The sequence below is a fragment of the Propithecus coquereli genome, unplaced genomic scaffold (genome assembly GCF_000956105.1).
Source record: "Propithecus coquereli isolate 6110/MARCELLA unplaced genomic scaffold, Pcoq_1.0 Scaffold58, whole genome shotgun sequence".
NCBI lineage: Eukaryota > Metazoa > Chordata > Mammalia > Primates > Indriidae > Propithecus > Propithecus coquereli.
This window is the reverse complement of record NW_012151729.1, coordinates 3,289,457-3,317,430: the sequence shown is the minus strand read 5'-3', so window position 1 is coordinate 3,317,430 and position 27,974 is coordinate 3,289,457. Positions and strand designations below refer to the sequence as shown.

The 27,974-nt window shown below is 50.5% G+C and overlaps 1 protein-coding gene across 1 annotated transcript in view; it reads left to right on the top strand.

Moving 5' to 3' along the window:
• ARHGEF37 (Rho guanine nucleotide exchange factor (GEF) 37) overlaps positions 1-24,567 on the top strand; it is a 53,052-nt gene extending 28,485 nt beyond the window's left edge. The window contains exons 4-13 of the mRNA XM_012658319.1: positions 1,211-1,358; positions 8,750-8,949; positions 10,696-10,826; positions 11,499-11,603; positions 13,358-13,468; positions 14,153-14,482; positions 16,191-16,319; positions 19,193-19,388; positions 20,882-21,039; positions 23,661-24,567. Coding sequence (XP_012513773.1) covers positions 1,211-1,358; positions 8,750-8,949; positions 10,696-10,826; positions 11,499-11,603; positions 13,358-13,468; positions 14,153-14,482; positions 16,191-16,319; positions 19,193-19,388; positions 20,882-21,039; positions 23,661-23,870 — 1,718 coding nt within the window. The 3' untranslated portion in view covers positions 23,871-24,567. The remainder of the gene's footprint in view (positions 1-1,210; positions 1,359-8,749; positions 8,950-10,695; positions 10,827-11,498; positions 11,604-13,357; positions 13,469-14,152; positions 14,483-16,190; positions 16,320-19,192; positions 19,389-20,881; positions 21,040-23,660) is intronic.
• Positions 24,568-27,974: the final 3,407 nt, after the last annotated feature.

Below are 27,974 nucleotides of genomic sequence, written 5' to 3'. Positions count from 1 at the left end.
TTTTTCAGTCTGTGACAGTTCTCCAGTCTTTATTTTTCATGACTATAACAATTCTGAAGAGTCTAGCCTAGATATTTTGTAGAATATTCCTCAGTTTGAGGTTTTTCATTAAGATCAGAATTATTTAGGTATTTCATAAAATTTTATAAATAAAACATATTTTATAATTTGTATTTTATAAAATATAACGTTTATGTGTTTTACAATTTTATACAACTTATGAAATTAAAATTATTTTCATATTCAATTGAGGTTATGCATTTTCGGCAAGAATACCACAGGCGCTATGTCATGTCCTTCCCAGTGCACCGTATCGGGGCACATGATGTCACTCTGTCCTAGTACTTAGAGTAATGTTCACTTTGATCACATAGCAAAGGTGGCATCTGGGTTTTTACACTGTCAAGTTACTATTTTCCCCTTTGTAATGAATGACAATCTTGTGGAAAGAAACTTTGATGTTATGTAAATGTCCTGGTTTTTTGTCTCAAACTTTAGTCCACTAATTTTAAAATTCCTCAGTAGTTCTTACCTGCAACAATGATCGCTGGCTTTCAGCTAACAGAGCTAGGAAATACACGTATCTATACTAACACATCTGCCTTTCTTTCTAGCGCTATCCATCTGTGCATATATTGATAGCTCCAATTCCAATCCAGCATCGCAGCTTTCAGTCTAGCCGTCCCCTTCTCTTGTTTGTAACATTTTCTCTGACAGGAGAAGCCTAGCCGTCATTATCCACAATATATTTACTTACCTGTTCAGAGTTAGCATACAGGTGAAGAAGTTTCAGAGTTTACTGGTTTGTATTCCTGTGAAAAGCAGTTCCTTAAGTCAGTTTCTTCCTCACTCCCTTCCGTGCGGTGATGCTATTCATTTGTAATAGAGTCAGGCTTATTCCTTACTGTTTGTATTCTATTTGGGGTTCCTGCTCCTCATCCTGGTTGATCTTAACAGTATATTTATTTTGGGAGCATGCAGAGCATCACTGTGGCGCCAAGAGTCGGAACTACGTAGAAAGGTATTTTCAGCAAAGCATGGCTCCCCTCTCGTTCCCACTATGCTCGACCAGGAGGTCGTCCTCCCCACCCTGTCCCATCCACCCTTATAGGTAACGAGTCTCCTTCATTTCTGACTTGAACATATGGAACACCTCACGAGTTGGCATGTCATTCTTGCTCACAACTGCTTGTTGTATGTTCACCCTCAGGTAACTTATTCCTGGAATTCCAAGAGGAGTTGGAGCAGGTCTACAAGGTCTACTGTGTCAGCTACGAGCAGGCCTTGCTGCTGGTGGAGGCTTACCGGAAGGAGCCAGAGCTGCAGCGGGAGATCCAGGGCATCATCGAGGCAGTGGTGTGAGTAGAATGGCCAGTGGGCACTCGCTTCTGCCCCACTGCCGTGGGGTCAGGGGCAGTTACAGTGTCACCCCTACGTGGTGTTGCTCACACTGCTCCGGGTGTGTAGCACCAACAGTGCCTGCGTCAGTCAGGATGGGGCAGGCCGTGCTGCAGAGACAAACAGCTCCCACATCTCAGTGGTTCCAAGCGACAAAGCTTTACGTCTTCATTATGCTCCATCGTGGGCTGACTTGGGGCCCTGCCCTTCGTTATTCTCACTCCAGGACCCAAGCTCACAGCACCCACTGTCTGGAATCTTGCCAGTAACTGTGGCACAGAAAAAAAGAGCTCTGGAGAGTCTAACACTGGTAATTAAATGCTCGGTTCCAGAAATGATACCCATTGCTTTTCATAATTCATTGGCCAGGACTAATCACAGCTTCATCCAGATACCAGGAGGCATGGTGTGCCATCCCACCATGTGTCCAGAGGCGGAGAAGCAGAAACATTTGGTGAACAGCACTCACGACTAGCGCAGGGAAGGACAGTGAGGTAGCGGGAGCCGTGTGTCGTGAGTAACAGTGATGGGAAGCAGGTGTGTATCACCTGAGGAGCCCTCTCTACAGTTGGCTAAAGTCTTGCCACAGGGAAAAGGATCAGAACAGCCCCAGTGGACTCACAGCCTCGAGCTGGCACCAGTGGGTGGAAGCTCCAGGTAGAGAAATGTAGGGAACACTTTTTTAAATTTAAATTTTTGAATGAATAACATAGTTACATGATTCAAAAACTTTAAAACATCAGAATTTTTTGCCCAATAGACAGGTAAAAAGAAAGAAACAAAACAAAATAACAAAACATCAGAATTTATACCATAAAAAATTCTTCCTACCCTATCTCTTCACCCACCCACTTACCACTCCCAATGTTAAGGTAACAACTTTTACATTTCTTATGTATCTTTGTAGAGTACCTTTTTGCATATATAAGCAATTACAAATATATACTCTTATTTACCTATCTTTTAAATGAAAGTTTCTATCTTTTTTTTATTTTACTTATATGTGTGTGTATATATCTATATCTGTATGTATATATCTCCCAATCTTAAAGGTCTTTCCATTTCAACACATAACATTCATGATGTTTTAAACAGCCACATACTCTTGTAGTTACACAGTTTATTTAACTGGTCTCTAATGATGGGCATTTGGTTTGTTTCTTTTTTTTTTTTTTTTTTGACAGAGTCTCTCTCTGTCACCCAGGTTCGAGTGCAGTGGGCATCATCATAGCTCACAGCAACCTCAAACTCCTGGGCTCAAGTGATCCACCTGCCTCAGCCTCCCAAGTAGCTGGGACTACAGGCGCACAACACCATGCCTGGCTAATTTTTCTATTTTTAGTAGAGACAGGGTCTCACTCTTGCTCAGGCTGATTTTGAACTCCTGACCTTAAGCAATCCTCCCGCCTTGGCCTCCCATTGTGCTAGGATTACAGGCGTGAGCCACTGCACCTGGCCTATTATTTTGGTATTACAAATAGTGCTACAATGATTATTTGTGAATATATGTCATTTTACTCTGGTGCAAGTGTATCTGTAAGGTAAATTTCCAGAAGCAGAATTGCTAGGCCAAAGGAAATATGTGTTGAAAACTTTGGTAAACTTTGTAAAACTTCCTTCTGTAAAGGCTATGCCAGCTCACATTCCCGCAGCAACACAGCCTCGCTGGCAGAGCGTGTTATCAAACTTTAGAATATTTGCCACCAGGGATAGGTGAAAAATGGTGTCTCAATATGGTTTCATTTTGCATTTATCTTATTATGATTAAAGTTGGTCATCTTTTTGTATAGTTAGGAGTCATGCGTATGTCCTTTCCTGCGACTTGTTCTGCTTCTTTCTGGTATAAAAAGGGTTTGATCCTTTTGTAGTTCATAAGCGTGATGATTGGGTTTTCACGCTCATATGAGAGGTGTGCCTTTCTTAAACCTTGTTACCCCATTACCTGCCTGGTGTGAAAAAAATAGGGTTATGTCTTCCCCAGGACAAGCTCACCAAATGGAGGTCGATGAAGGTCATTTTCTGGAAATCTGAGTAGTGTAGGAAGAGGAGGGGTTATTATCATCATCGTCGTTATTATTAATTTATCTCACTCAGTCATTCTTATTATATCCAAGAGAAAGACAGTGTAGACCTAGGTCTTTGAAGACAAAATAATCCCACGTGGAGCCTCCTGCCACCTCCCCTCCTCCTCTCCCTTATCTTTTTCTCACCTTTTAATCACCCTTTCCTCCAAAGTCTCCTTTACAAGAACCCATGTCCTAGCCTCTCTCTGCCTCTAAAAAAACTATACCCATTTTCCCCTTTGATTCATCTCTTCACGGGTCATGCAAACTTAGGCTTTTGCAAGGGTCACAAATATGTTTCTGCAGAAGCGAGGCGGATTACAGAAAAGAGGGAAGCAAGGTGCCAGATGTGGGACACAAGGAGGTAGTGGAGACTGTGGCCAACCAGAGAGAACAGACCCTGTGCAGTATACAGCTGCAGCGTAGCCTTCGCTGGTCGTTGCTGTGTCAAGTGGCTTTTGCTAGGTAACAAACCACTCCAAAGCATAGCGGCATAAAACAAACATTTGGCTCGCGCTTCTGCACATTAGCAATTTAGCTGGCCTAGTAAATGATTCTTCAGGTGCTATCTGAGCACCGTGACGTATCTGCAGCCACTGGCAGGTCAGCTTTGCTGATGTTGTTTGGGCTCTTTCACGTATCTGGGACACATGAGCTGACTCAGCTCTGGTCACAGGGTCTCTCCTCTTCCTTCAGGCTAGTTTGTTCACGTGGTGGTCACAGCGTTCTGAGGGCAAAGGGGAGGGCAGCTGGCGGCTTTGGCTGGGAACTGGCATACTGTCGCTCGATCAAGTCCTAAGGCCAGCCCAGACTCAGGGGTGGGGAAATAGACTCCATTTCTTGGTGGGAGGAGCTTCAAAGTCACATTCAAAGGGTTGCGGAGACAGGGAGGGGAAAAACTGCAGCTGTTTTTTATAAACCACCTGTCTGCCTCAACTACCACGTAGGCATGTGAGTCCGCCGTGGCCAGACCCTCTGATTTTTCAAGAGAAGCCAGAAATGTAGCTGTGACATCTCCCAAGTGTTCAGTGCTGGCATCTAGTTGAGACTTTTTAGAAGCGCTGTGTGTGGGAGCCCCAGCTGGCACGGAGGCTGCCGTGCGTTCCGTCCTCTGCACTCTGGTCTTTCCCAGCCGGGCCAGCTGGGCTTTCCTCGTGGGCTCTGGAGCCAGGCCATGCGGGGGCGTATCTGGTCAGCCCTTACCACGAGAGAGCCATTTCATGTCTCAGAGCCTGCTTCCCTTGTGTGTGACACGGGAGTGATACCAGCACCTCGTGGGGGCACTGAGTCATTGCATGCAAGTGACACTCAGTAAACCCAGCTAATATAGTTATCTTGGCTAGGCAGGGATTATGTTTTTCTGAGACCACCCTGCGGTTCTCAATTGTATTGGTCCCAGTGCCCCCTTTTTATAACAAACATTAAGTAAATTTATTATCCTGAGATACATCCTGAAAAAATATGTATATATATACATCTCCTACCTATATATGTAACTGAAAAAAATCAATATAATGGCTTAACTATAATATAAAGGAAAAATAAAAGGAAAATGATATCTAATAAAATATCTATTTCAATGTGCAAATGCTTGGGCACACTGCACTAAAAGATACAATGAAGCAATCAGGCACTGTATCTACTTATAATAAGTAAGTCTGGACTTAAGGAAAGTCTGAAGCCATTCTGTACAAAAGTCTAGGAAAATGAAAGAGCAGAGAACGTGGGTACCCCAGAATAACAAACCTGACTTCCTTGTGTATGATAACAGAAACAAGGAAACGACGTCATTGAAGTAGGGATTTATAAAAGGAATTGTCTAGGACAAATTAGGATGGACAGAAAAAAAAAAGGTATGAAAGGTAGTGTCATAGTAATTCTGAGTGTTATGACACGTGACTGGATAGAGTCCAGGTGTCACAAAAATATTTTGGTTCTTGAAATCGCAGCACATTTCAAGGCCTCCGCTCAGTCTCTGAATGTTCAGAGGGACGGACGTGTGAGACATGGAGAATTCTCTGCAGCGCAGCACTGGCCTCGCAGGGCATCCCTGGTGCCTGGTCCCTGCCCACTAAATGCCTGTAGCGTCACTTTTTAGAGCTTGGCGAAGTAAAATCACCACACCAGCCATAAATGGTTCTTTCTCAGTGCATTAGGATCGATGGCACTGTCTGAGATTCTCTGTGATTCCACAATGCATGCTGCCCCCCAGCCTTTGTTTCAATAGAGTGTTCAGTTTATTCTTTTAAGGCAGCCCTTCCCGCCTGAGAGCCAAGAGGATCAAAGACTCGCCTTTGCAGCGGGCAGGAAGCTCTGCCTTAGGTAGGATTGTCCTAACAATACAGCCGACGGGGTGGAAGAGGCAGCCTTGTACGGGTGGATCAGTCTGGCACGAGGCACCCGCCATCCCAGCATGATGGCTGAGGCAGCAGAGTTTGGAGAAGGCAAATCACCTTCTTTGTTTTCCTTCATCAGTTAATTGTGTTTGTTTTAAACATAAAAGCGATATATGCTTACGGAAAAAAAAAGAAACTTCAAACAATACACAATGTATAAAGTAAAAAAATAAAGGTCCATTCCCCCTGAATCTTCTGTTTCCCCATTCTTCCCCCTAGTGGTTAACATTTTCCATCCAGATTTTCTTCTGTATATTTGTAGACAGACGGATGGATGGATAGACATAGCTAGATAGCTAGCTAGATAGAATTTTTATGGGGCTTCTTCTATACATGCTGTTCTAAAACTTGCTTTTTCACTTAACCATAGTCATGAATATCTTTTCAGGACAGTATGAATAGTTCTATGGTGTTCTTTTTAATGCCTGCACAGAGTTCCTTCCCAGGGAAGCTCTTAGACTATGGTTTATATGGCCATTCCTCTATTGATGGATATTTGGGTTGTTTCTAATTTTTTACTATCACAAATAGAGTCACTGAATAACTTCTACCTTTATCATGGCTCACTTGAGTTGGTTTTTTTTTTTTTTTTTTTTTTGAGACACGTCTTGCTCTGTCGCTTGGGCTAGACGCTAGCAGACAGTGGTACTAGAGTACAGTGGTGTTTTCATAGCTCATTGCAACCTCAAATTCCCGGGCTCCAGTCATTCATTGCCTGCCTCAGCCTCCCAGGTAGCTGGGACTAAAGATGTACACCACCACACCTGACAAATTTTTAAATTTTTTGTAGAGACAGGGTCTTGCTGTGTTGCCCAGGCTGGTCTTGAACTCCTGGTCTCAAGGGATCCTCCTGTCTCAGCCTCTTGATGTGCGAGATTATAGGCATGAGCCATTGCTCCTGGCCAGGGGGAGTTGGGATTTCTATGGGTAGATTTCTAGAGTAGGATTGATGGAGCAAAGCGTTTGTACAGTTCACAAATTGTCAAAGATGTGGCCAAGAAGATGTGGTCAAGAGATACTCCCACCAAGAGAATATAAGAAGTCCCTTTCCCCACACTCACGCAGCCCTCGTTACCATCTTTCAGTTTCTGTTGCCTCCTGAAAGGCGACATGTGAAAAGTTTTGTCCACATGCCTTAGCAAGGCCGTAGACGTGAGAGGCCGCCATCATTCTGCGGCAACTCCTTGATGATGGAGAGGTGAGGAAGGGATGTGATCATCTCTTTAAGGGCCCCTTGCCCTCTGGTTTTTGAGGCGACAGTTGTCCCCATGAGGCAGTTGGCTCTTTCCCATGGAAAGTAAGCCCAGAGGATGGAGTTTCGCAAATATCTGGCAACTGTTTACACCTCCCCTGCCCACAGTCAGCCAAGCTCCAAGACACCCGTGGTGAGAGCAGACGGTCAGCGTAGGCATGTCCTGACCGTAATCCCACCCCCGATGCTTCTGAGGGGCTCCCACCTGCTCTGCCTATTCTTAGCCTCATGGCTGATCATTCCTGGACACTTGGTCTGGAGATTTTTCCCTAGGAAGAAGAGCAAGAGGCAAGATGACCATCAGGGAGGGCCCAGACGATGGTCCTGGGCAGGATTTGTGAGTCTTCTTGGAGGAGGCACAGTTGGACAGTTGATGTTGGAAACCCTTGTGGGTTTCTCCAAAGCTGGGCCTACGGGCTACTGGTCGTAATCAAGGAAAGACTGTTGGAGCCTCTTCCCAGGTGCCATTGACTTGGGGGACTCTTGGAATTCCAGACAGCCTCAAGAAGGGGACTGGTCATCCAGGCATTGATGATGCATCTGGAAGGGACCTTGGCACCATTTGTTCCAGTATTTTGTTTTGCTTTTTTAGTTTTTTATAATAAAAGATTTCAAACCTATAGAAAAATAGAATAATATAACAGACACTCATGTACCCACCACCTAAAATTAACAAGTGTTAACATTTTGCTATTTGCTTTATCTGTTCTTATGCTAAACTATTTGAAGGAGATTATAGGTATGATGACTTTTTACCTCTAAATACTTTAAATGCATCTCTGCAAATTAAGTTCCTGTGATTTTAAATGCTTTTTTTAAGCAGCAGACCATTTCATTTAAATGAATATCATGCAGATACCCAACATACAGAGTTGTGCTTGGGACATAACCCAAGTGGAGATGTCAAGTAGGCAGTGGAACGTGTGAGTCTGGAGCTGTGGACAGAAGTCGGAGGTGGAGAGCTGGGTTTGGGATGTGTTTAAAGCCATGTGGGGAGAGAGGGAGGAGAGGAAGCCCCAGGACACTCTGGCACTGGGGAGAAACAGCAGAGGAAACTGACAGAGCAGCCTGCAGAGTGTGAGAAGCAGGAGAGTGGGTGTCCCTGGGGCCAAAAGAAGAAAGTGTTTCAAGAAAGAGGTCTATGGCCATACCACCCTGAACGTGCCTGATCTCCGATCTCGGAAGCTAAGCAGGGTTGGGCCTGGTTGGTACTTGGATGGGAGACCACCTGGGACTACTGGGCGCCTGTAGTCCCAGCTACTTGGGAGGCTGAGGCAGGAGGATTGCTTGGGCCCAGGAGTGCCCGGATGACAGAGCAAGACCCTGTCTTAAAAAAAAAAAAGAAAAAGAGAGAAAGAGGGCAATGGTCAGCCATGTCTGCTATTGAGAGGCCGAGTAAGCGGAGTATAGAGAACCAACCACTGGATTTGGGACAGATGGGGAACCAAGGCCCAGAACTGGCATTGCCCACCTAACATCTAGACCTCACAAACTACAGATGAGGAAACTGAGGACCATAGAGGGAGGGTGAATTGCCTAAGAGCACAGTAAGTTAAATGGCAGAGCCAGGACTAGAGCCCAGGCCCCCTGGTGCCCCGAAGGGTGGGCTTTACCTGCCTAATACCAGCCTTCTCCCTTAGGCCACAAGCTGGATCTTCAGGCCTCACTTTCTTACTGGTAACCCCTCTGCAGAGGATTACCAAGTACCCATTGCTGCTGCAGAAAATCCTGGAGAACACACCCCCTGATGCCAGTGCCCACCCCGTCCTTCAGAGGGCTACCTCTGCCCTCCAGGACGTGAACGTCAACATTAACGAGTACAAGATGCGCAAGGAAGTGGGTAAGGCTTGGGGCATTTAGGGGCTACATCAGTGAGAATGCTTCCAGTTACAGAAAACTCATCTCAAGCTGACTTCACCAATAAAGAGAATGTAGTGGCTTGTGTAACTATAAATCCAGAGGCAATGTGAGCTTTAGGTAGGGTTTGATCAGGGAGCTGTTTCATTTCCCTGTAACTCTCTTATCTTTGCTCTTTACTGTGTATCAGCTTTATCTTTAGCCTGGCTTCCTTCATAATAGTAAGTGGCTATTGCTGTTCCAGGACTCATATCTGCACACCACACTTTCCAGGGTAAGACAGGGTTTTTCTCCCCTTAGCCACCAAAATTAAATTGAAGCTTCACTCTGATAGGATCCACTTGGGTCATGTGCTCATCCTGAACCAATCACCATAGTTGGGGTGCCATGATCTGATTGGCTTAGGACAGGGTTATGTGTCCTTCTCTGAACCAATCACTGTTGCCAGGGGGATGGGATTATATGGATTGGTTTATACCAATCGGCAGCCACCGCTCGAGTCAAAGCGAGGACAGTCCCGTCCAAATCGCGTGGCTGCTCCACTGTGAAGGAGAAACAGTCCTGGGGAGGCATACATCTGGAGGGGTGGGGGAAATCCTGGCCTCTCAGGTTGTTAAAACAGAAAAGTTTGGGAAATAGAGCTGTGTCCCAAGTATGGAGAAACTCAATCGCACAACTGAGGCAATATAAAAATGATAATTTAGCTAATGTTTACTACGGGCTACCTGCTATGTTTTTTCCTTCGTGATCATATTTGACCCTTGCTCTAGCCCTCTGGGGCTGGCCCTCTTAGCCCCATTTCACAGTCAGGTAGAGTGAGAGCTTGCATCATTTGTTCCCGGTCACAGAGCTGGTGAGGGACAGAGCCAAGTTTTAAACCCAGGCCTGGAGTCTCCACCACCATGCTGTGCTACATTCGGTAGCTTCGGATTTCCTCCCCACTGGCTTCTCCGTCCAGGTCAAGAGGCGACAGATCGGTAGGAAGCACTGAGTCAGGAGCGGGAAGTGTGGCTCCCGGCTGGCCTGGCTGAGCCTGGCAGGGGGACCCCGGGCAAATGGCCCCTCCCTGCCTTCTTCTTCTTCTTTTTTTTTTTTTTTTGAGACAGAGTCTCACTCTGTTGCCTGGGCTAGAGTGCCGTGGTGTCAGCCTAGCTCACGGCAACCTCAAACTCCTGGGCTCAAGTGATCCTCCTGCCTCAGCCTCCCGAGTAGCTGGGACTACAGACACGCGCCACCATGCCTGGCTAATTTTTTCTATATATTTTTAGTTGTCCGATTAATTTCTTTCTAATTTTAGTAGAGACGGGGTCTCGCTCTTGCTCAGGCTGGTTTCGAACTCCTGAGCTCAAACAATCCGCCCGCCTCGGCCTCCCGGAGAGCTAAGATTACAGGCGTGAGCCCCCGCGCCCGGCCCCTGCCTTCTTCTTTAGGAAGTCCATTCCGACCTGCTCTAATATGTGACCGTCCTAGCAATCCTATGAGGTGGCTCACCCCATTTTACAGATGAGGAAACTGAGGCCCCAGGAAGTAATGACTTGCCAAACTTAAGCAGGCAGGAAGCTCTTCCGCCAGGGCTCACACCTCAGATGGAGGACCCTGTGCTTTTCCTGCACGACTCCCCGTTCTCGCGGATGTGACCCTGGGGGAGCAGGGGGCCCGGCGTGTCAGTGACGCTTGCTCTCCTAGGTCAGCTTTGGTCACGGGCTCCCCCTCTTCTCTGTCGGTGCAGCCTCCAAATACACCAGGGTGGAGCATCTGAGCCTCCGGGAGCGGCTGGCCCGCATCAACACGCACACCCTCTCCAAGAAGACCACCCGGCTGAGCCAGCTGCTGAAGCAGGAGGCGGGGCTGGTGCCCAGAGTGAGTGGGGACCTGGGAGGAAAAGTCACACCCCAAGCAGTCCCAAGGGGCCAGCCCCTGTGCCGTGGGTAGGACAGGAAGCTTGGGCTCTTTGCAGAAGTGAGGCAACTGAGGCCGAGAGAGCGAGGGGCCGGGGCTGGGGGGCAAAGTTGGCACCCCCACCTGATTCCGCAGAGCCAGTGCAGGGCTTCCCCACTGAGCCTTCGGCCACTCTTTCTCCAGGGCCTCTTTACACAGATAGGAGAGCTGGTCTACTGTGTCTGAGCAAAGAACCAGCCTCCAGTTGCTACTGGTAGCAGCTGAGGCTGATTGAGTGCTTACTCTGAACCAAGCATCATTTCATCCACACAATGAAGCAGGTGTTTATCATCCCCATTTTGCAGATGAGAAAACAGAGGCTCAGAGCAGATAAAACACTTGCCCAGAGTCACACAGCTAGGAAGCGAAGTGAACCAGGACTCTCATGCTCGTGTGTCTGATTCCACGGGCTGAGTGCAAATCCACCGAGCTACACTGCTTTCTGACTGTCCCACCCAGCCCTGAGGCTGTTAGAACTGGCTCTCGTGGGCCCGTGGAAAGGTCGTCCCCAGGGAGGACTTGGGACACGGCCGCTGGTGTACACTGCCCCCATGTGGATCTTCCCAGCCTTCACACCCATAGCTTTACTTTCAGACAGAAGACAAGGAATTTGATGATTTAGAAGAGAAGTTCCAGTGGGTGTCTCTGTGTGTGACTGAGCTGAGGAGCAACGTGGCTGTGTACCTGGATAATCTGGAGGTGAGGACCCTGCAGAGTCAATGGTGGGCAAGTCTGGGCTGGGTTCCCCGTGTAGCAGGCATGTGGGGCCCAGCCTACAAGCTGGCAAAGGCACCAGTTGCTGGAAACAAACGGATGAGGTCATCTGGCAAGCACCCCTCAGCCCCGGCGGGCAGCTTCTGAGCCCACTGGGGTTCCTGCTGGGCAGGGTCAGCATTCACTGGTGTCAGAGCCCTCTAGAGGGACCCTGCCAGACCAGCACCTAGAGCAGGGGAGACACTCAGGTGCCTGCAGTCATATTATCGAGTGAAGTGTGCAGGTAGTAGGCAATCCCATGCGGTAGAAGCCAAGTGTTGTTTATAAGCCTTTTTCAGTAGACTTAAATATAAGATAATATTTGGAATTTGAATGGCTGATTGAACGCACGTATGAATAAGATCTAAAGGAGCAGCGCGTTCTCAGCTCTGGGGGCTCACTGCTGTGAAGGAATGTGGGCCCAGCGTGGCCAGTATTTCTGATTTTAATCTTTTAGAAACCCTGGAAATTCAGATTTTTAGGCGAAATCTGCTGACGTGTCCATGTGAGCAACGACTCAAATAAAGATTTAAATGCCATAACAGGCCCAAGGAAATATATCTCTACAAACTGAATTCAGCCCCCGGGGCCATCAGTATGCATGGGCCTCCAGCGTGCCACTCTCCTCAAGCCCAGATGTCCCCTCATCTCGTCATCAGTGGTGACTCATTCCATCCACTCTGCCTCCGTACGTGGTTTTGTTCCCAGTCACGTCCATTTGCGCAAACCGGCTGGGTCAGAGATGATAATGGGCTCTTTGGATAAAGGGATTTGGAGTGGCATCACTGGGAATACGTGAAAGGAAGGCGGTCGCTGTTCCACGCTCCTCCGTGTGGGGCGATGCCGCTGCTTGTTCGTGTTCCGTCCTGGGCCTCCCGGGTGGCAGGATCCAGTTATAGCACAGAGAGCCGGAGGGGAGGACGCAGGCAGCCAAGTCATGGGGAAGGGGGGGAGGGGCCGGTGGGTGTTGGGCCTTGAGGGGGATAAACCAGACGGACAGGAGACAGACATCTGGCTTTGCCGGGCAGGATGAATATTTGGAAGCATTAGAGCTGCATTTCCGTAGACGCAGGACTTACACAACAGATACGGCGCTACCACAGAGTCCCGCGGTGAGAGAAGGACTCCCTCTTTTAATCCTCTGAGTCGAGGAAAAGCCTCTTTGCTGGTCTGTCTTTTAACACATGCAGAACGAGTCTCAGGCTGGGGGTCTTCGGCAGGCGATGATAGCCAGACAGTAGAATTTAAGAACATTTTTTGGTTTTTAGAGCACTTATTTGTAGATGTCTGTGACAATTATTACTGGTTTTCCTTTTATGGTAGCATCACAAGGTGGTTTTGATTTTTTTTTAAAGAATGGATTCCCTATTTAAATATAGGAACGGTCAGCTGGTTTAGAGACAAGTATTCATAGAACACGTGGAATATGGACATGCCAAAAAAAAAAATCCCAAAGGTGATATGCACATGTGTTCAGTTGAGGAAGCGCTGGAAGAGGGAGAAAGATGTTGGCTCCGTGTAAGGAAGGACTTTCTAATCACTCACGTTGTGCAAGGATAGAATGGGCTGTGTGTGTTCCTGTCACAGGGGCGGGTAGAGAGCCTGGACAACCTCTTTGGGGGGTACGGAGGAGGGGGATTCAGGCATAAGACGGCCGCAACAGGCCGTGATTGGATGTCTCCCCTTGGTCCTGGGCCCAGGCTTTCCTCGGATGCAGGCCACACGAATGCAACCTGGACATCCCCGGGGGGCCCGTGGTGCAGTATTGCAACCTGGCCAGAGACCTTCAGCTCAGAGCCTTCCTGAAGTTTGTGAGTGGAACTTCTTTCTCCTTTCTTTCTTGGAGCCTCTATAGGTGGCAGAGCCTACAAGAATAATGTTTAGAAGTCAGGCACTGTACACAATTGTCACATCCATAACCACCTGGGTGGTCAGGAGCATAGAGATTATTATTAGTGCATTTTCCTGATAAAAACAGCCCAGCTGATGTTTAGTGAGCTTCCCTGTGTGCCAGGCACTGTGCTAAGCCCTTTACTCTCTTTGCCTCATTTAATCCTCACCTCATGGCTTTGGGGGTAGATACTATTAATAGCCCCATTCTGCAGATGGGAGCTGAGGCTCACTGAGGGCGACCTCTGGGGTTATCTATACAGATGGTCAGTGACAAACTTCGATCTGAGCACAAAGACTGTGCTCTTGACCATCACTCTGGACAAAATCTTCTTCAAGATCTTTACATGGTAATGATACTAACAGGTGACATGTACCGAAGGCCCGTCCATGCCAGGCACTCAGTTAAGCTCATTTCTTCCATTGTCCCCATTTTTCAGATGGGCAGATTGAGGCCCAGAGAAGTTAGGTAACATGCCAAAGGCCACAGCTAGCCGACGGAGGTGGGACTGGAATCCAGGCCTGCCTGCCTCCAGATCCCCTTCTCCCAGCCCCTGCCCTCTGCCACCTCCTTTCCCAGCTCCCAAGCTCATCCCTCCCCGCAGAAGCAGCGACTGGAGGGCCTGGTGTGGCGGCCGCTGTGCAGCCTGGCCAGAGCCCTCGTCGGCCCTCGGAACCTAATCAAGAAGCGTCTGGACAAACTCCTGGACTTCGAGCGGGTGGAAGAGAAGCTGCTGGAGGTGGGCAGCGTGACCTACGAGGAGGAGGCCACCCGGCACACGTACCAGGCGCTCAACTCCCTGCTGGTGGCCGAGCTCCCACAGTTTAACCAGCTGGTCATGCAGTGGCTGGGCCAGATCCTGTGCACGTTCGTGGCCCTCCAGAGGGATCTCGCAAAGCAGGTGCTGCAGAGGGCAGAGGGCAGCATGGCCCAGGTAAGGCCGCTGGGACTGGGGTGCCTCCGGGGAACAGCCGGGCCAGGCCTTGCAGCCCCTTCAGCCAGCTGTTTGCAGGGGCTGGGAGGGAGGGAGGTGGAACCTTCCAAACAGGCCATCAGCACCTAGGACGAGGCAGTGGAGGCCTTCTAGCTCTCTCTCGTGCCTATTCTCCCTCCATTACTGGAGTCAGACCATGAAAGCAACGATCAGACTACGACTCAGAAGCAGAAGTTGTTTTACTGGGAAAATAACAGAAGTTGCGACCAGTCCCTGGAATATATTAGAAGTTGGTGACAGAGACAGAAAGTCCCTCTACACAGTCAGGAGTAAATGTCTCAAGCTGCTGTTACTACTACTATTACTACTTCTAGCAGCTACTTCTCGTGAGTCCTCATTGTATACCTGTTTGGAGCACTTTCCATGCATTGTCTCATTTCATCCTCACAACCATACAGAGTAGGAGTTATTATTATCCTCATTTCAAAAATAAAGAAGCCGAGGCACAGAGAGGTTAAGGAGCTTCCCTGTGGCTGCACAGCTAATAGCAAGTTTTGAACTCTCTCAGTTCAACTCTAGAGCCTGGGCTCTGAACCACAACGTTCAAGAGCCTGTGAAAGGAGCTGTCGGCTGATAGCATTAATAGGTTCCAAATGGACAAATGGTTCCAAATTGGACAAACCTCCAATGCAAACTTGGATTCTGGAATTTGAAGCCTGGAGTTGATACAGGAAAGAATGCCCAGCTGCTTCCAGATCTTGCTCTCTAATGTCAACATCAGAGCTGAGTGGCTCGTAGTTCCGACCTTGGGAGCAATTTCAATACTCCTCATGCCACATGCTGTCTCCTGCGTTTCACAGTCCCCAGCTCAGCTTTCCCCATCCGATTGTTTGCATGAAAATTCCTCTGAGATTTGCCTTCCCCACCTGTCACCTTTCCCACCCACAGCCCCACTCCATGCCTGCAGCCCTCCCCTGCAGCACATGGCTACGTTCCCTTCGCACAGGCCCTTCCTTGCCTGGAAGGCCCCTTTCATAACCCAGGCCTTTCCTGGTGTCCGGCTATAGTAGGAGCTTCCCAAATAGGTGACAGATGAATGAGTCTGTCAACAAGGCTCTCAGGATTCCCTGTGCCCTGGGTGGGAGAATCCTTCTCGGCACCCTCCACCCTCCGGCAGCCCTGAGAATGCGTTTCTGCTGACCCCTCCCAGAGCCTGCGTCGGCTGCTGGCATCCGTGAGGGTGTCTCTCCTCTGGCAGGAGGGCTGGGACTGTGGGCTTTTCCTGCCTTGGGTTGGCTTTATTCTCAGGCAGGTGGCAGAGAGGACTACAGACAACTCCAAGCATATACCGTCACATCCCATAATCCAAAGGAAGAGAAACCTTCTCATTCCCAGCCTTCACACACTAAATCTGGTGGAGGATGCCTTGCTCAGTCCGTTGTCCATGCCGTGGACCCATCACTGTAGGTGGGAGGAAGGAGCCCAGACCACCAGACTTGTGGCTCCAGCACCATGATGGGCAATGCTACTGACCCTCATAGAGGGATACTTTCTTAAAGGAGAGCAGGCCAGGGGACAGACAAAGCAATAGCTGAGCGTGACAAAAAGGTGCATCTGAACACACCAGGGGCTAGAGTGTGGGCGGCCAGGTCTCCCTGTCCCCTCTCTCCCAAAGAGGGCTCTCTTGACAGTGCCTGTCGCCACCTAGCTGCCCCACCACCATTTCTCCGAGCCGGCCTTCAGGAAGCTGGTGGAGGACGCCCTAGGCCAGACCAGTAACCAGCTCCGCTCCTTTCAAGAGACCTTCGAGAAAGTGCCGCCACCTCCCACCACGCAAGTAAGTGTCCCTCCCTCCCCACTAAAGACTGTCCAGTTCTTCACCTGCCAGTGTGTGAGGCTCAATCTTTCCTCTCCTTTTCCTTTCCCCAGGGTTTTCTGTTACCCGTGGAAATATTTTCTCTTCCTCTCTCTCCATTCTCTCTGTGAGCCTGCGGGAGCTGGGGAACGTACACCCACATGCACGCACGCTCCGCATGGCCAGTAAGCAGCAGAGCAGCACAGAACTCTTGGGTCAAGAATAAGAAAACCCACACGTTTTTTTTTTGAGACAGAGTCTCACTGTCACCCAGGCTGGAGTGCAGTGGCATCATGATAACTCACTGCAACCTCCAACTCCTGGACTCAAACGATCCTCCTGCCTCAGCCTCCCAAGTAGTTAGGACTAAAGGTGCAGGCTGCCATGACTGGCTAGTTTTTGAATTTTTGTAGACACGGGGTCTTGCTATATTGCCCAGGCTGGTATCAAGCTCCTGGCCTCAAGCGATTCTCCTGCCTCGGCCTCCCAAAGTGCTGGTATTACAGGCGTGAGCCACCACACGTGGCCCCCAAATATTTTAATATTAAGTAAAATTAGACCCAATAATGGGCAAGTGGGATTAACATCCAAAATTCTGGAACTTCTTCAAATTTGTTATCAAAATGTATCCTTTCCCTCCCTACCTTCTAATACCAGCTTCAATACCAGCATTCAAGATGAATAAAATGTTTGAATAAGAAGTCATTCAAATTCTGTTTTTGCTATGGTATTTTTTGATTGCAAAGGACAGTGTTCAGCTGCATGATGGTTTACAATCTCTGGCTGGCCAAATGCTTTGTTTGTTTGTTTGTTTGTTTTAAGTATTTTCCTCTAGGCTGAGTGTAATGGCTCATGCCTATAATCCCAGCTCTTTGGGTGGCTGAGGTAGGAGGATCACTTGAGCCCAGGAATTTGAGGTTACAGTGAGCTATGATTGTGCCACTGCACTCCTGCCTGGTTGACAGAATGAGAACTATCTCTAAAAAAAAAATTTTTTCAAAAAGTATTCTCCTCTATAATATAAGGAAAGGGCATCTTCCAGCCACGAGCAGAGTACACCCAGGTAGTCTGTGTCTTAAAGTAACGAAGCATCTGTAGGGAGAAGGGGCTCCCAGACTCTGACAGAACCTGGATTTGAGGAAACTGAAGCTACGTGTCCCCCACACTGGAGACGGGAAGTGAAGGGTGGGGAGACAGCCCCAGCATTCCCCAGAGGGAGAAGGGGGCCCCAGCAACAGAGGAACAAGAGAAGGAGCAGCCCAGCGGAGCAGACGCAGGTGGCCTTCACACCTGGCCAAGGTGCAGAGAATATCAAGGACCATCAGGGACTAATGTCCGCTATAGTCGGGAGGCTGACTGCTCCCGGGCCACAGCTGTCCCCACCTCCTAACCCACCGAGAGCCGTGCCCAGCAGCGGTCTCCTGGGGGTGCCGTGGGAAAGAGCAATGGTGCAGACAGTGACGAACAGAGCAACCTCTTGAGTGCATCATGGGAAACTCCTCTCTCTTTCTACTTAAAACAAGTTAAAATAGCATTTTTTTAAACTGGGAGAGCAAGGCATACTTATTGTAGAATAGTTAGAAGACACAGAAAGGCAAGAAGGAAGAAACAAATGGAAACACCCGTAATCCCAGTGTGTTGCCCACTGGTAGGAAGACACCGCTCTCCCAGCCTCCCACCCCTCCTCACACACAAACCTCCCAGGAATTCCGGCCGTATTTGGCTGAGGGTGCAGAACCCGGCGGGAGCGAGGGGGCCCCCAGGACAGGAGCAGTCCTGGTGATGTCGCCATGTGCCCTTCCCGGGGCACCCCAGGGGCGCTGCTGTTCTCCACACAGACGGGGGCTGGTCGGGCTGGAGGAGGGAGGCCCGTGTGGGCTACGCAGCTCTTCCCAAGGAAACCACCCCAGCACCACTGTTCTGAAAAGAAGCTGCCCGTGTCTACACTTCTCTTTACGGACCTGCTTCGAAACGCTGAGCTCTCCTGGTTCTTAGTCCTGACTCGACGTCCCCATTGGGGTGGGGATGTGGCTGTCTGTGCCCAAATGTCCCTGGAGGGCACCTCTGCTACCTCCTCACACCCAACCCATACCCCCTCGTAGAACATAGTGAATGTCTATGCTTATGTACGGGGGGAGAAAACAGTAGATATATATTTAACATATTTAGTTTGTTTCTGGTTTTACAAAAAGGGGACAGCCACCCCTGAGTCTCTTCTTGTTGATGCTTTTGCTGGAGGCAGTGTCGCGGAATGGAAAAACAGGAAATGCCAGGAGATTTTGGATGAGCTGAAAGTGCCATCGTATCACTCCCCCCAGCTAGATGGCACTTTCCCTCTGGGCAAAGCTGTCCCTGTGTTTCTGCTCCACTCAGTGCCTTGTAAACGGTAGATGCTCCGTAAATACTTGTGGACTGAAAACTCACGGGATCAAAGATAACCTCCCCTCCTTCCGGCCCTGGGCTGGTTATTTAAGAAGCCACTTGAATAGGGCTTGGTGCCCCCCGTGAGGCTCACAGTCTCGTGGGCTTGAAGACATGTATGGGGCATTTTCCTGTGGGATGACTTAGCTCGATGTATGGGCAGAAGTAAGGGCTCGATCCTAGGAGTTCTATAACTGAGAAATTTCCGAGCTTAAATTAGAAGTTTAGAGAATTCTTGAAGTTAGGAGTATCTTCTGAAATGCCATTGGATACTAAGAGCCAGCCACCTACCAGTGAGCGCACTGCTGCCCTGATGGGGCCGGGCCCTTGGGGGGTGCAGGTGGGATGAGGCCCAGTGCTCCTGGCTCTTAGTATGTGGGCGTTGTCACGTTTATTCAAGCACCCGTGTCTATCTCTGTCCCTCCCCTCCCCAGCCACTCCTTCCAGGGTCTGAGCGCCAGGTGCAGGCCCTCCTGAGCAGGTATGGCCCCGGGAAGCTTTATCAGGTGACAAGCAACATCAGTGGGGCTGGGACTCTGGACCTGACACTGCCGCGGGGCCAAATCGTGGCCCTTCTTCAAAACAAGGACACCAAAGGCAACAGCAGCCGCTGGCTGGTGGACACTGGGGGTACGTGGGCCTCTGCGGCCCTTCCTCTCTTTCTGGGAAGGCCACCCCACAGAAGCCAGTCGGGAGACCAAAGTCTGACTGTGCAAATCCAGATGGCAACGAGCACAGGTGACGAATGCAGGGCTCGGGGCACAGTCAGCTTAGGGTGACCCAGTGGAGCATGAAACACCAACAAGAGGAATTCAGTCTTTCATTGCGAGGTCCATCAGCAAGCACCTACTGCGTGCTGGGTGCCGTGCACATTAGATGAGGACCTGCCCCAGGGGCCTCACGGGCTAGCAAGGTGGACAGAGCTAGCTGGAGAGAACCCAGCACCCGCTGCGAGCTGGGGATGCACACAGAGAAGAAGTGCTCAGATCCCGGCTACGGGACACAAAGCTGACATCCAGAACGAGGGAAGTGATTATCCTGCCTCCTCTGCACTGGTCGTGGCCTTGGGGTGTGCTGCTCAGGTCTGGGTGCCCCAGTGGAACCAGGCTCGAGGCAAGTGGCACCACGAACCCAGAAAAAGATGGCCCAGCAGAGCATCTTCCAAAGAGGGGCATGTGCCCCCCAGATGAGGGTTGCATGGGATTATTGTGGGGGATCCACAGATAGGTTTCCCCCTTTCATATAGTTTACAATAATTGTTACTTAAGTATTTTAACATATCTTAGAAAAATATATAACTAGTCCACAAGCCCATGATTAAAATCATATAATTGTATAGTACAAGACCAAGTTTTAAAAAGTGAGTCAATGAAAACAACTCAAGAAGGCGGTACAAATCAGACAGCTGTTAGGAAACAGCGCTCTCCTGACCTAAGCTGGGAACAATGGATTGGGTATTAAGCAAGGCCCCGGGGCCAAGAGGGCTGGGCTTGGATTCCAACTCTGCCACTTTACTGTGTGATCTTGGGAGTTCATAGAGCTTCTCTGAGCTTGGCTGGCTCAACGTAAAATGCAGATAATAATACCAACCTGCGAAGACTAGATAATCAAGTGCTGGTTCGTGCACCCAGCAAGCCCTGGGGAAGCGATAGCCATTCATAACAACAGCAACCAGAGCAACACTGGAGTAGCTGCCACAGGAGGAGGAACTGGGGCTGCTTGGGAAGGAGAAAGGCTCTCTGCCTCCTGGAAAAGGCAGTCCTAGGGAGAGGAAGTGGCTTTGCTCTGGGCGGCCACCAGAGGGGTGTGGGAGTCGGTGGTGCCAGCACCAAGAAGGCAGTTTTCATGCTGAGTCCAAGGATAAACTTTTTATCTCTGTTACAGCTGATCAAGTGGAGGGGGCTGCCAAGTAAGGAATGAACCCCCTGTCACTGGGGGTGTGCAAGCAGAAGCTAGAAATCGTGTGTGCAGGGGCAGGGGGCTGAGGTTCCTGGATGACCTTTTCAGGTCCTTTTGGGTGCTAGGAAGCTGTGTTGGAGGCATTCCCAGCCACTGACTTTCTCCACCACCGAAAGGGACAGGAAGATGGCCTGTGGCTCAGTAACCTTCTGCTTGTCCCCTAGGACATCGGGGGTATGTGTCAGCTGGGAAACTGCAGCCGTACCGCATGGTCCCCAGTGAGGAGGAGCTCAGAGGGCAGGCGAGGCCACACGGGGACTCCCGACATCTAACACCAGAGCCCACCTGGGCCCCAGTGCTCTCTGTCCCCACCATGACCCAGGTGAGTCTGGGAGGGGCTAGGGGCTTGCCTCCCCTTGGCCACTGCACTGGGGCTTGGGTTCTCCTCCTCTGTCAACATCTGTGCTCCTCCCATCTGGAGGGGCTGCCACTCTGTGAGGCTGGGGCCTCGATCAGTGTCCATGCTGGTGTCCTGGCCATGGGTGGGACCTGGAAAAAGTGGCCTCCCACTCTGCACAGCGGCTCCAGAGAGTTAACCCTTCGTCCCCCATCGGCAGGGCGAGCAGGACTCGTTCGTCCATTCGTTTAGCATCTGCCAGGCACTGTACTAGATGAGAGATACAATGGTGAACAAAAGTCAATCATGGTCTTTGCCTTCCTCAGACTTGTGATCAGGGGTGGGGAAAACAGTGATTAATAGAATAATTGCCTGAATAACTGTGAAGTGAATAGCAGAGATAAGTACCAGAGCCCTAGGTGTGGAGAGGTCCAGGAAAGCTTTTGCTGAGAAGAATGATGCTTTTTCTCAGCAAGGAAAGGTGAGAAGGAATTAACCAGATAAAGGGGCTGTCCTGGGGCACAGGTGAGAAGAGCTCTCTGGAAAGCATGCACAGCACGTGCAAAGGCCCTGTGACAGGAGAGCACAGGGGGCATATGAGGAGCTGAATGAAGCCAGGGAAGTGTGGCCAGGGAAGAGGGAGTGATGGGCTGCTCGAGGGGCTGGCAGGGATGGGCCAGAGAGCCTTGTGGCCTTGACGAGGTGGCAGCCTTTCTCTGAAACGCAGTGGGAATATGCGCATGCATGTTCATGGCAACATTCTTCATAACAGCCCCAAAGCAGAAGCAACCCAAGTGTCCATCAGCATGAATGGATGAACACAGTGTGGTCTATCCCTACAATGGAATATCACTCGGCCACAGAAAGGAAGGGAGGGCCGACGGCTGCTCCAGCACGGGTGAGCCTTGAACACTAAGGCTAAGTGGGCGAAGGCAGACACCAGGGGCCACATGTCGCGTGATTCCACGTATAGGGATGTCCAGAACAGGCAAACCCACAGGGGCAGAGGGTGGATTAGAGGCTGGCAGGGGCTCAGGGGAGGGGGATGGGGAGTGACTGGTATGAGGTTTCTTCTTGGGGTGATGAAAATGTTCTGGAATCAGGTAGTGGTGATGGTTGCACATATCTGTGAATATACTAAAAACCACTGGACTATACACTTTAAAAGGGTGAATGTTATGATGTGTGCATTGTATCTCAACAAAAAGAGGGATGGGAAGCTGTTGAGGGGTTTGGCTTTGCAGGGACGGAGTCCTTGCGTGGGGAAGAAGCTCAGTGGGGTCGTCGTAGGGACTGGATGGGATAGAAAAGCCGGGCTGGACGTGTCGTGAACCTCCGTGAAGGGGGCTGCTCCCACGGTTGCCGTCCGCAGTCAAGGACGAGTGTCCCAGGCCAGGCGTGAGTAACAGAGAGGACGGGACAGAGAGGGCTTGCAGTGGAAAGATGTGGCTGTCTCGGGCCAGGGCGTTGGGTTGGCTTGCGGGGGGTTGGTTGGGGGTTGCGGGGGGTTTTGGGTTGCTTTGTTTTTTGGTTGTTGCCCGGCCCCCGGGAGGGTTTTGGGGCCACCTTTTTCCTGCTTTGCCCGGAGTTGTTCGCCAGGGCTGCAACGGACTCGCCAAGGCCCCACCCCACTGATCACGCGCCTCAGCCCCCTGGGGAAGGGAATGCGGTTGCCCCTGCCATCCAGCCCTGGTCAATGCGGGTACAGTTTCAGGGAACCCCTACCCAGGGGTTCCTGTAAGTTCAGCTGTTTATCTGCCCAGACATATCAGCTGCTTCCTCTCTGTTCCTGCGCTGCTCTGTGGGACTCACGTGGGATCATCCTCATCCTGCCACGCAGCTAATGGTCCTGAGGTTTGGCCATCAGTACTAGCAGTAATGGGTTAAAAAGAAAGAAGAAAAAGAGAAGCAGGCAGCCTGCATTTATCGAGCCCTTACTGTGTGCCAGGCCCTGTGTGAAGCCCTCTCCGCATGCGTTCATTCATTAAATTCCCTCAGTGACCCAGAGGGGAGGATATCATTACTTCCATTTTGCAGATGAGGAAACTGATGTCCAGAGAAGTTAAATATTAGCCTAATAAATGCCCTTCCCTCCAGATTTTTTCTCCAGTCAGTGCTTGTCCCTAAAAAGGTAACCAAGTCACCCTAACTCCTATCTCTACTCCAAGCTGGGAAACCGGCCTGGGTGGATGAAACCCTTAGATCTGGAGAGGGGTGAGGAGCTACAGCAATGGATCAAGAACACCTGTTCTGAGGTCAGACAGGCCTAGCTTCGCTGCTGTGTGATTTTGAATAAGTTCCTTAACTTCTCTGATCCTCAGTTTCCTTATCTGAAAAATGAGGCAATTAGAAGGATAGAATTGTTGTGAAAACCAAAACCCCCAGTAAAGTGCTGGAACAGTGCCAGTCACACGGCAAGTATTAGCTGTGGTACTGGCAGATGTAGCCATTGTCCTTAGCACAAAGGACGGACTTGGGAGGTGATGAATGCCCAGCAGTGGGGACCAGAGCCGGGTGGGATAGGAGCAGGATAAACAGCCTCTCTGGATTGAATTTGTCTGTCTGCCCACCATGACCATTCCTGTGTCGTTCCCCGTGTGTTTCAGGTGGTGGCAGCGTACGCCTTTGTGGCCAGAAGCAGCCATGAAGTGAGCCTGCAGGCAGGCCAGCCCGTGACCGTCCTGGAGGCGCAGGACAAGAAGGGGAACCCGGAGTGGAGCCTGGTGGAAGTGAACGGACAGAGGGGATACGTGCCTTCCGGCTTCCTGGCCAGGGCCCCAAGCCCAGCTCCGTGGGGCTGGAGTCTGCCGTCTTAGGGTGCCCTCCTTGGAGCCCACATCGCCAAGGGATTGGGGGGCTCAGAGACTGTGACCCTGGAGGGAAAAGAAGCAAAGAAAAGGTGGGGGTGGAAGGGAAGAGTGGGCCAGGTGGGCGAAGGGCACCCAGAAGGCAGCCAGAAAGGTGGGTGGGACTCGCAGAGCGCTTGGCGTAGGTGGGCACAGAAGGCTCCAGCCAGAACCACTCATTATGTCTGCGCAAAGAAGCCGTTCCAAGCTGGGGCTGCAACACCCTGGACAGCAGGCCACAGCTATGGCCAGGGGTCCTGTGCCTCCCTCTGGGCCTGCCATGGGAGCGTGAGCCGTGTGCTGTGTGGCTGCGGGGAGGGGCGCTGGTGAAGCCCAGCGCTGCCTGGGCGGGCAGTTCACGTCCTGCGTGTGGTGTCAGGAGAAGACCCCGGACTGACCAGTCAGCTTTGGTTTCTCCGTGCTGGGGGCCGAGTTACCGTGGGCAGTGAAGCACTGGCAGCCCTCTCACGCGGGGAAGCCATGGGTACGTGCGACGCAGTGGAGAGATTCCCAGGAGACTCCTGGCCGGGCCTGGGAATGGGTGTGACCGAGTCACAGTTCTAGAATATGTGCAGGCAAATTCAGAAGCTGTTCCAGGGAAGAGGGGATTTTGACGGTGCGTTAGGGAAGGTGTGTGAGGCTGTTGGCTGTTTTCTCTGGACCAGGGACAAAGTAAATCGTAGAGGAAACTCTGAAGTCGGTGACTGAAGGCTTGGTGGGTGGGGAGGTTAGGCAATGGCTTGGTTTCCTGTTTCTGGATAGAAGGGGAGCCAGGGGCAACCCCCGGTGGGTTCAGGGTGCCTCTGAGGGCCAGGAGGCAGTGGCGGATGTGATGCCAGTTGGCTGTGGGACCTTAGACACAGGGCACAACCTCAGTTTTCCCATCCAGAAAGCCCTAACGCGCAGGCTGCGGTGAGAATGATATGAAGCCGACCACGTGGAGGCTCCTTGTAAACTACCGAGTGTGACACAAACGTAAATGCTGGCAGTGTCTCAGATGGCTCCAGCCGTCAGCTGGCCCGGCTGGCAAGCGGAAGCGTCCACGTGGCCACTCCCCACGCCTGTGTCTGTGGCAGCACACGTTGCTAATCAACATGGCGTCCTTTCCTATAACCCAGGATCCACCTCTGGGTCCTTCTCAGTACTGCTTTCTGGTTAGCCAGTCTCTTAAACTGGGTGAGTGAGTCATCCCTTTCTAGAACCTGGAAGTTGGAGGCCCTCAAAGACTGTTCCTGTTTGCAAGGAAGACTGGCGCCACGGGGCCATGCTGGACGCAGTCGCTGTGGGATCGTCATCCCTTGGCTGTTGCTTTGGGCAAAGATAAATTGTGAGATTCACAGAAAGGGGCAAAGGTAACCCAGTGTGGTCTTTATACAACTTACACGGTTTGGAACCAACTCAAGATAGAGTGTGTGTAAAACAGGTGGCAGTTTAGATTCATTTCCAGGAACACCTCTGTGTTCTAACTATAGTGCCTACAGCTATGAGCTCTGGTTTTTGAAGAGCTTGTAAGAAATATATACATGTCTGTGTCAGACAGTCTGGAACGTGCCTCCTCTGGGCTTGTTAAAGCGTGAAGACTCTGCGTAATGCGAGAGAAACTCTGCCCCCACGCTCCCTTTCTCAGCACCAAATTCATTTTATGGGATGCTCTTGACTCATTTTCCTTTCTCTTTCCTGCTCAGATTTCTGATAAAAATAGAAGCACAGGGGAACAGATAATAAAATAGGAAATCCGCTTGTGGGCTACACAGATAATTGCTGAGAGCCCATCGTGTGCTTCTAGCTCAGAGGTTCTCAGTGTGGCTGCTCAACTGGAGTTACCTGGGCAGCTTTCAACTACGGCAAAAGCCAGGGTCCCTGCCACCCAGAGATTCTGATGAAATTGGTCTGGGATCTGGCTCAGACCTCAGAAATGCAGAAAGCTCCCCAGGTGCTTCTAAAGTGTAGCCAGGGCGGTTGAAGACCTCAGTGGTGGACAGGTAGAGCTGGGGTCAGAGGTGGCCGCGAACTCTCAGCTAGCATGTGCCCAGCAGAGCTTTGCACTAGCTGTTTCACCCAGGCAGCTTCAGAGGCAGTTTGAAATGGAACAGCCTGTTCTGTCAGGTCCCAGAATGTATATTTATTAAGTGCCATTAAAAGGGACCTGAACAACATTGGATATCTCATAGGCATAAGGGAGGAGAATGAAACGTACTTGGAACCCAGTCCATCTCATGAAGGGAAAATAAAAATGTATCCAGTAGCACATCGGTTATGGTTTCTCATAGACCAGGGGATAAGATTAAAAGTCACTGAAGGGTGGGAAAATGCATATTGAGAAGTTGGAGAATGTGTGTATTTTCTCCAGGGGACTCTGTATAATGTGCTTTTTCCCCCTTCAAATGCCTAGAACCATTGTACTGTGTCTTACTGATTTCACTGTTGGGCTGCCACGTACTAAACTTGCTCAGATATTTGCCCATGAACTGAACAAGACTTCTGGGAGTGGAAGACTGATTTGCAAGGGTACCCCTTGCTTCCTGTGATGGAGTGAGACCTCTTAAACCCTTTGGGCCCCAACTCAGTTTTGGATCTGAGGACAAGATTACAATATCAAAAGAAAAACAAATGAATTCTTGGTTAACGTGATGAGCACTGGCTCAGTGAGGAACTGATGTGAACTGCTGGAAATAAAGGATTTCAAAGATGTAAATGTCGCTGGCATTCGTGTGACTCTAACTGTTGGGTAGTCAGATGCCCCAGCATGTCATTGGTTCGCTGGTCGCTTGCTATATATCAAAGTGGCACCTGGTTCACTCCTGTGTTCATTTCACAAGTATGTGCACCCTTCATGCCTCCAGGAGCTGGCCTCAGCTGCTGAGAATACAGGAAGAAGTCAGACAGATGAGGCCCTGTCCTCCCAGAGCCCACAGTCTGGTGAGGGACACTGACAAGTCAGCAGTCACTTACATGTGGCGTAAGGGTCAGGATTTGGCAGGAGCAGGTGCCATGCCAGCCCAGGAGTGGGGCCTGCCTCTGAGTCAGACTTGGTGGCCAAGGAAGGCTTCCTGGAAGAAGTGATATCCAAGCCTAGGGTGGCTGGGATTAAGTGAAGGTGGCAGAGAGGGCACATGCAGAAGCCCAGAGGTGACAAGTGTGGGGAGTCAGGGAACTGAGATGCTATAGAGTCAAAACGCAGGGCCTGTACGGGGGTGTTAGCAGGCGCAGTTAGAGAGGTCGGCACGGTGAGTAGCCTTGAGTTTTATTCTGAAGGCAGTGGGGGCCACTAAAAGGTTGGAGGCGGAGGAGTGACATGGTCAGGGGGGTATTTTAGGAGATCCCTAGGCTCTGGCTGCATGCCTCTTGTGCCCACAGGTGACTGTGTGCTCTGGGAGGTTAGGAAGCTCTCATTCATGCTGGAGTCTCCCTGAGCCTCTGCCACATGGCTCGAGTAATAGATGTTCCATCCACGTTGCAGAGAACATCTGAGAGAGATGGGACAGCAAAGTCCTGCCTTCAAGGAGTCCCCAGCTGGCCGTAGGGTACAAACGTCAAGCAGTTGTCAGGCCTATGAGGAAGGATGTCCTCCGCCCCAGAGGGGTGCTATGAGCCAGGCTTGTGGGTGTTCTGACAAGGAGGAGATCTGGGAAGGCCGAGGTGGGCAGGGGCAGTTTCCCGGAGGAGGTGGGGCAGGCACTTGGCTTGTGGGATAAACAGTCTTGGGGAAAGCAAAAGGGACAGACGCCTGCTCAGGCCTGGGAGGCAGGTGGTGCCATGAAAAATGCTCAGCTCTTGGCCTTAGAAAGCCTGGGTCCAAGGCCTACTTGACCATCGGCACGTAGCAAAAGCGTTTACCACGGTTTCCGTGCATGGAGAAGTTTGATGGTCCCAGCCCACCCTGTCCTCCCCACGTGGACCCAGAAGCACTCGTTGCAGAGTTCGGGCTTAGCTCAGGGAGCCCTGGCTGCCTCCCCCAGGACTTCATTTCTGATGCGGAAGAGTCATTTTAGGGCCTGTCGTGGCTGGGCAGAGCCTAAATATTCTGGACTTGGGGGTAAGGAAAGCGCTGGATTCCATTCCTGGCAACATCAC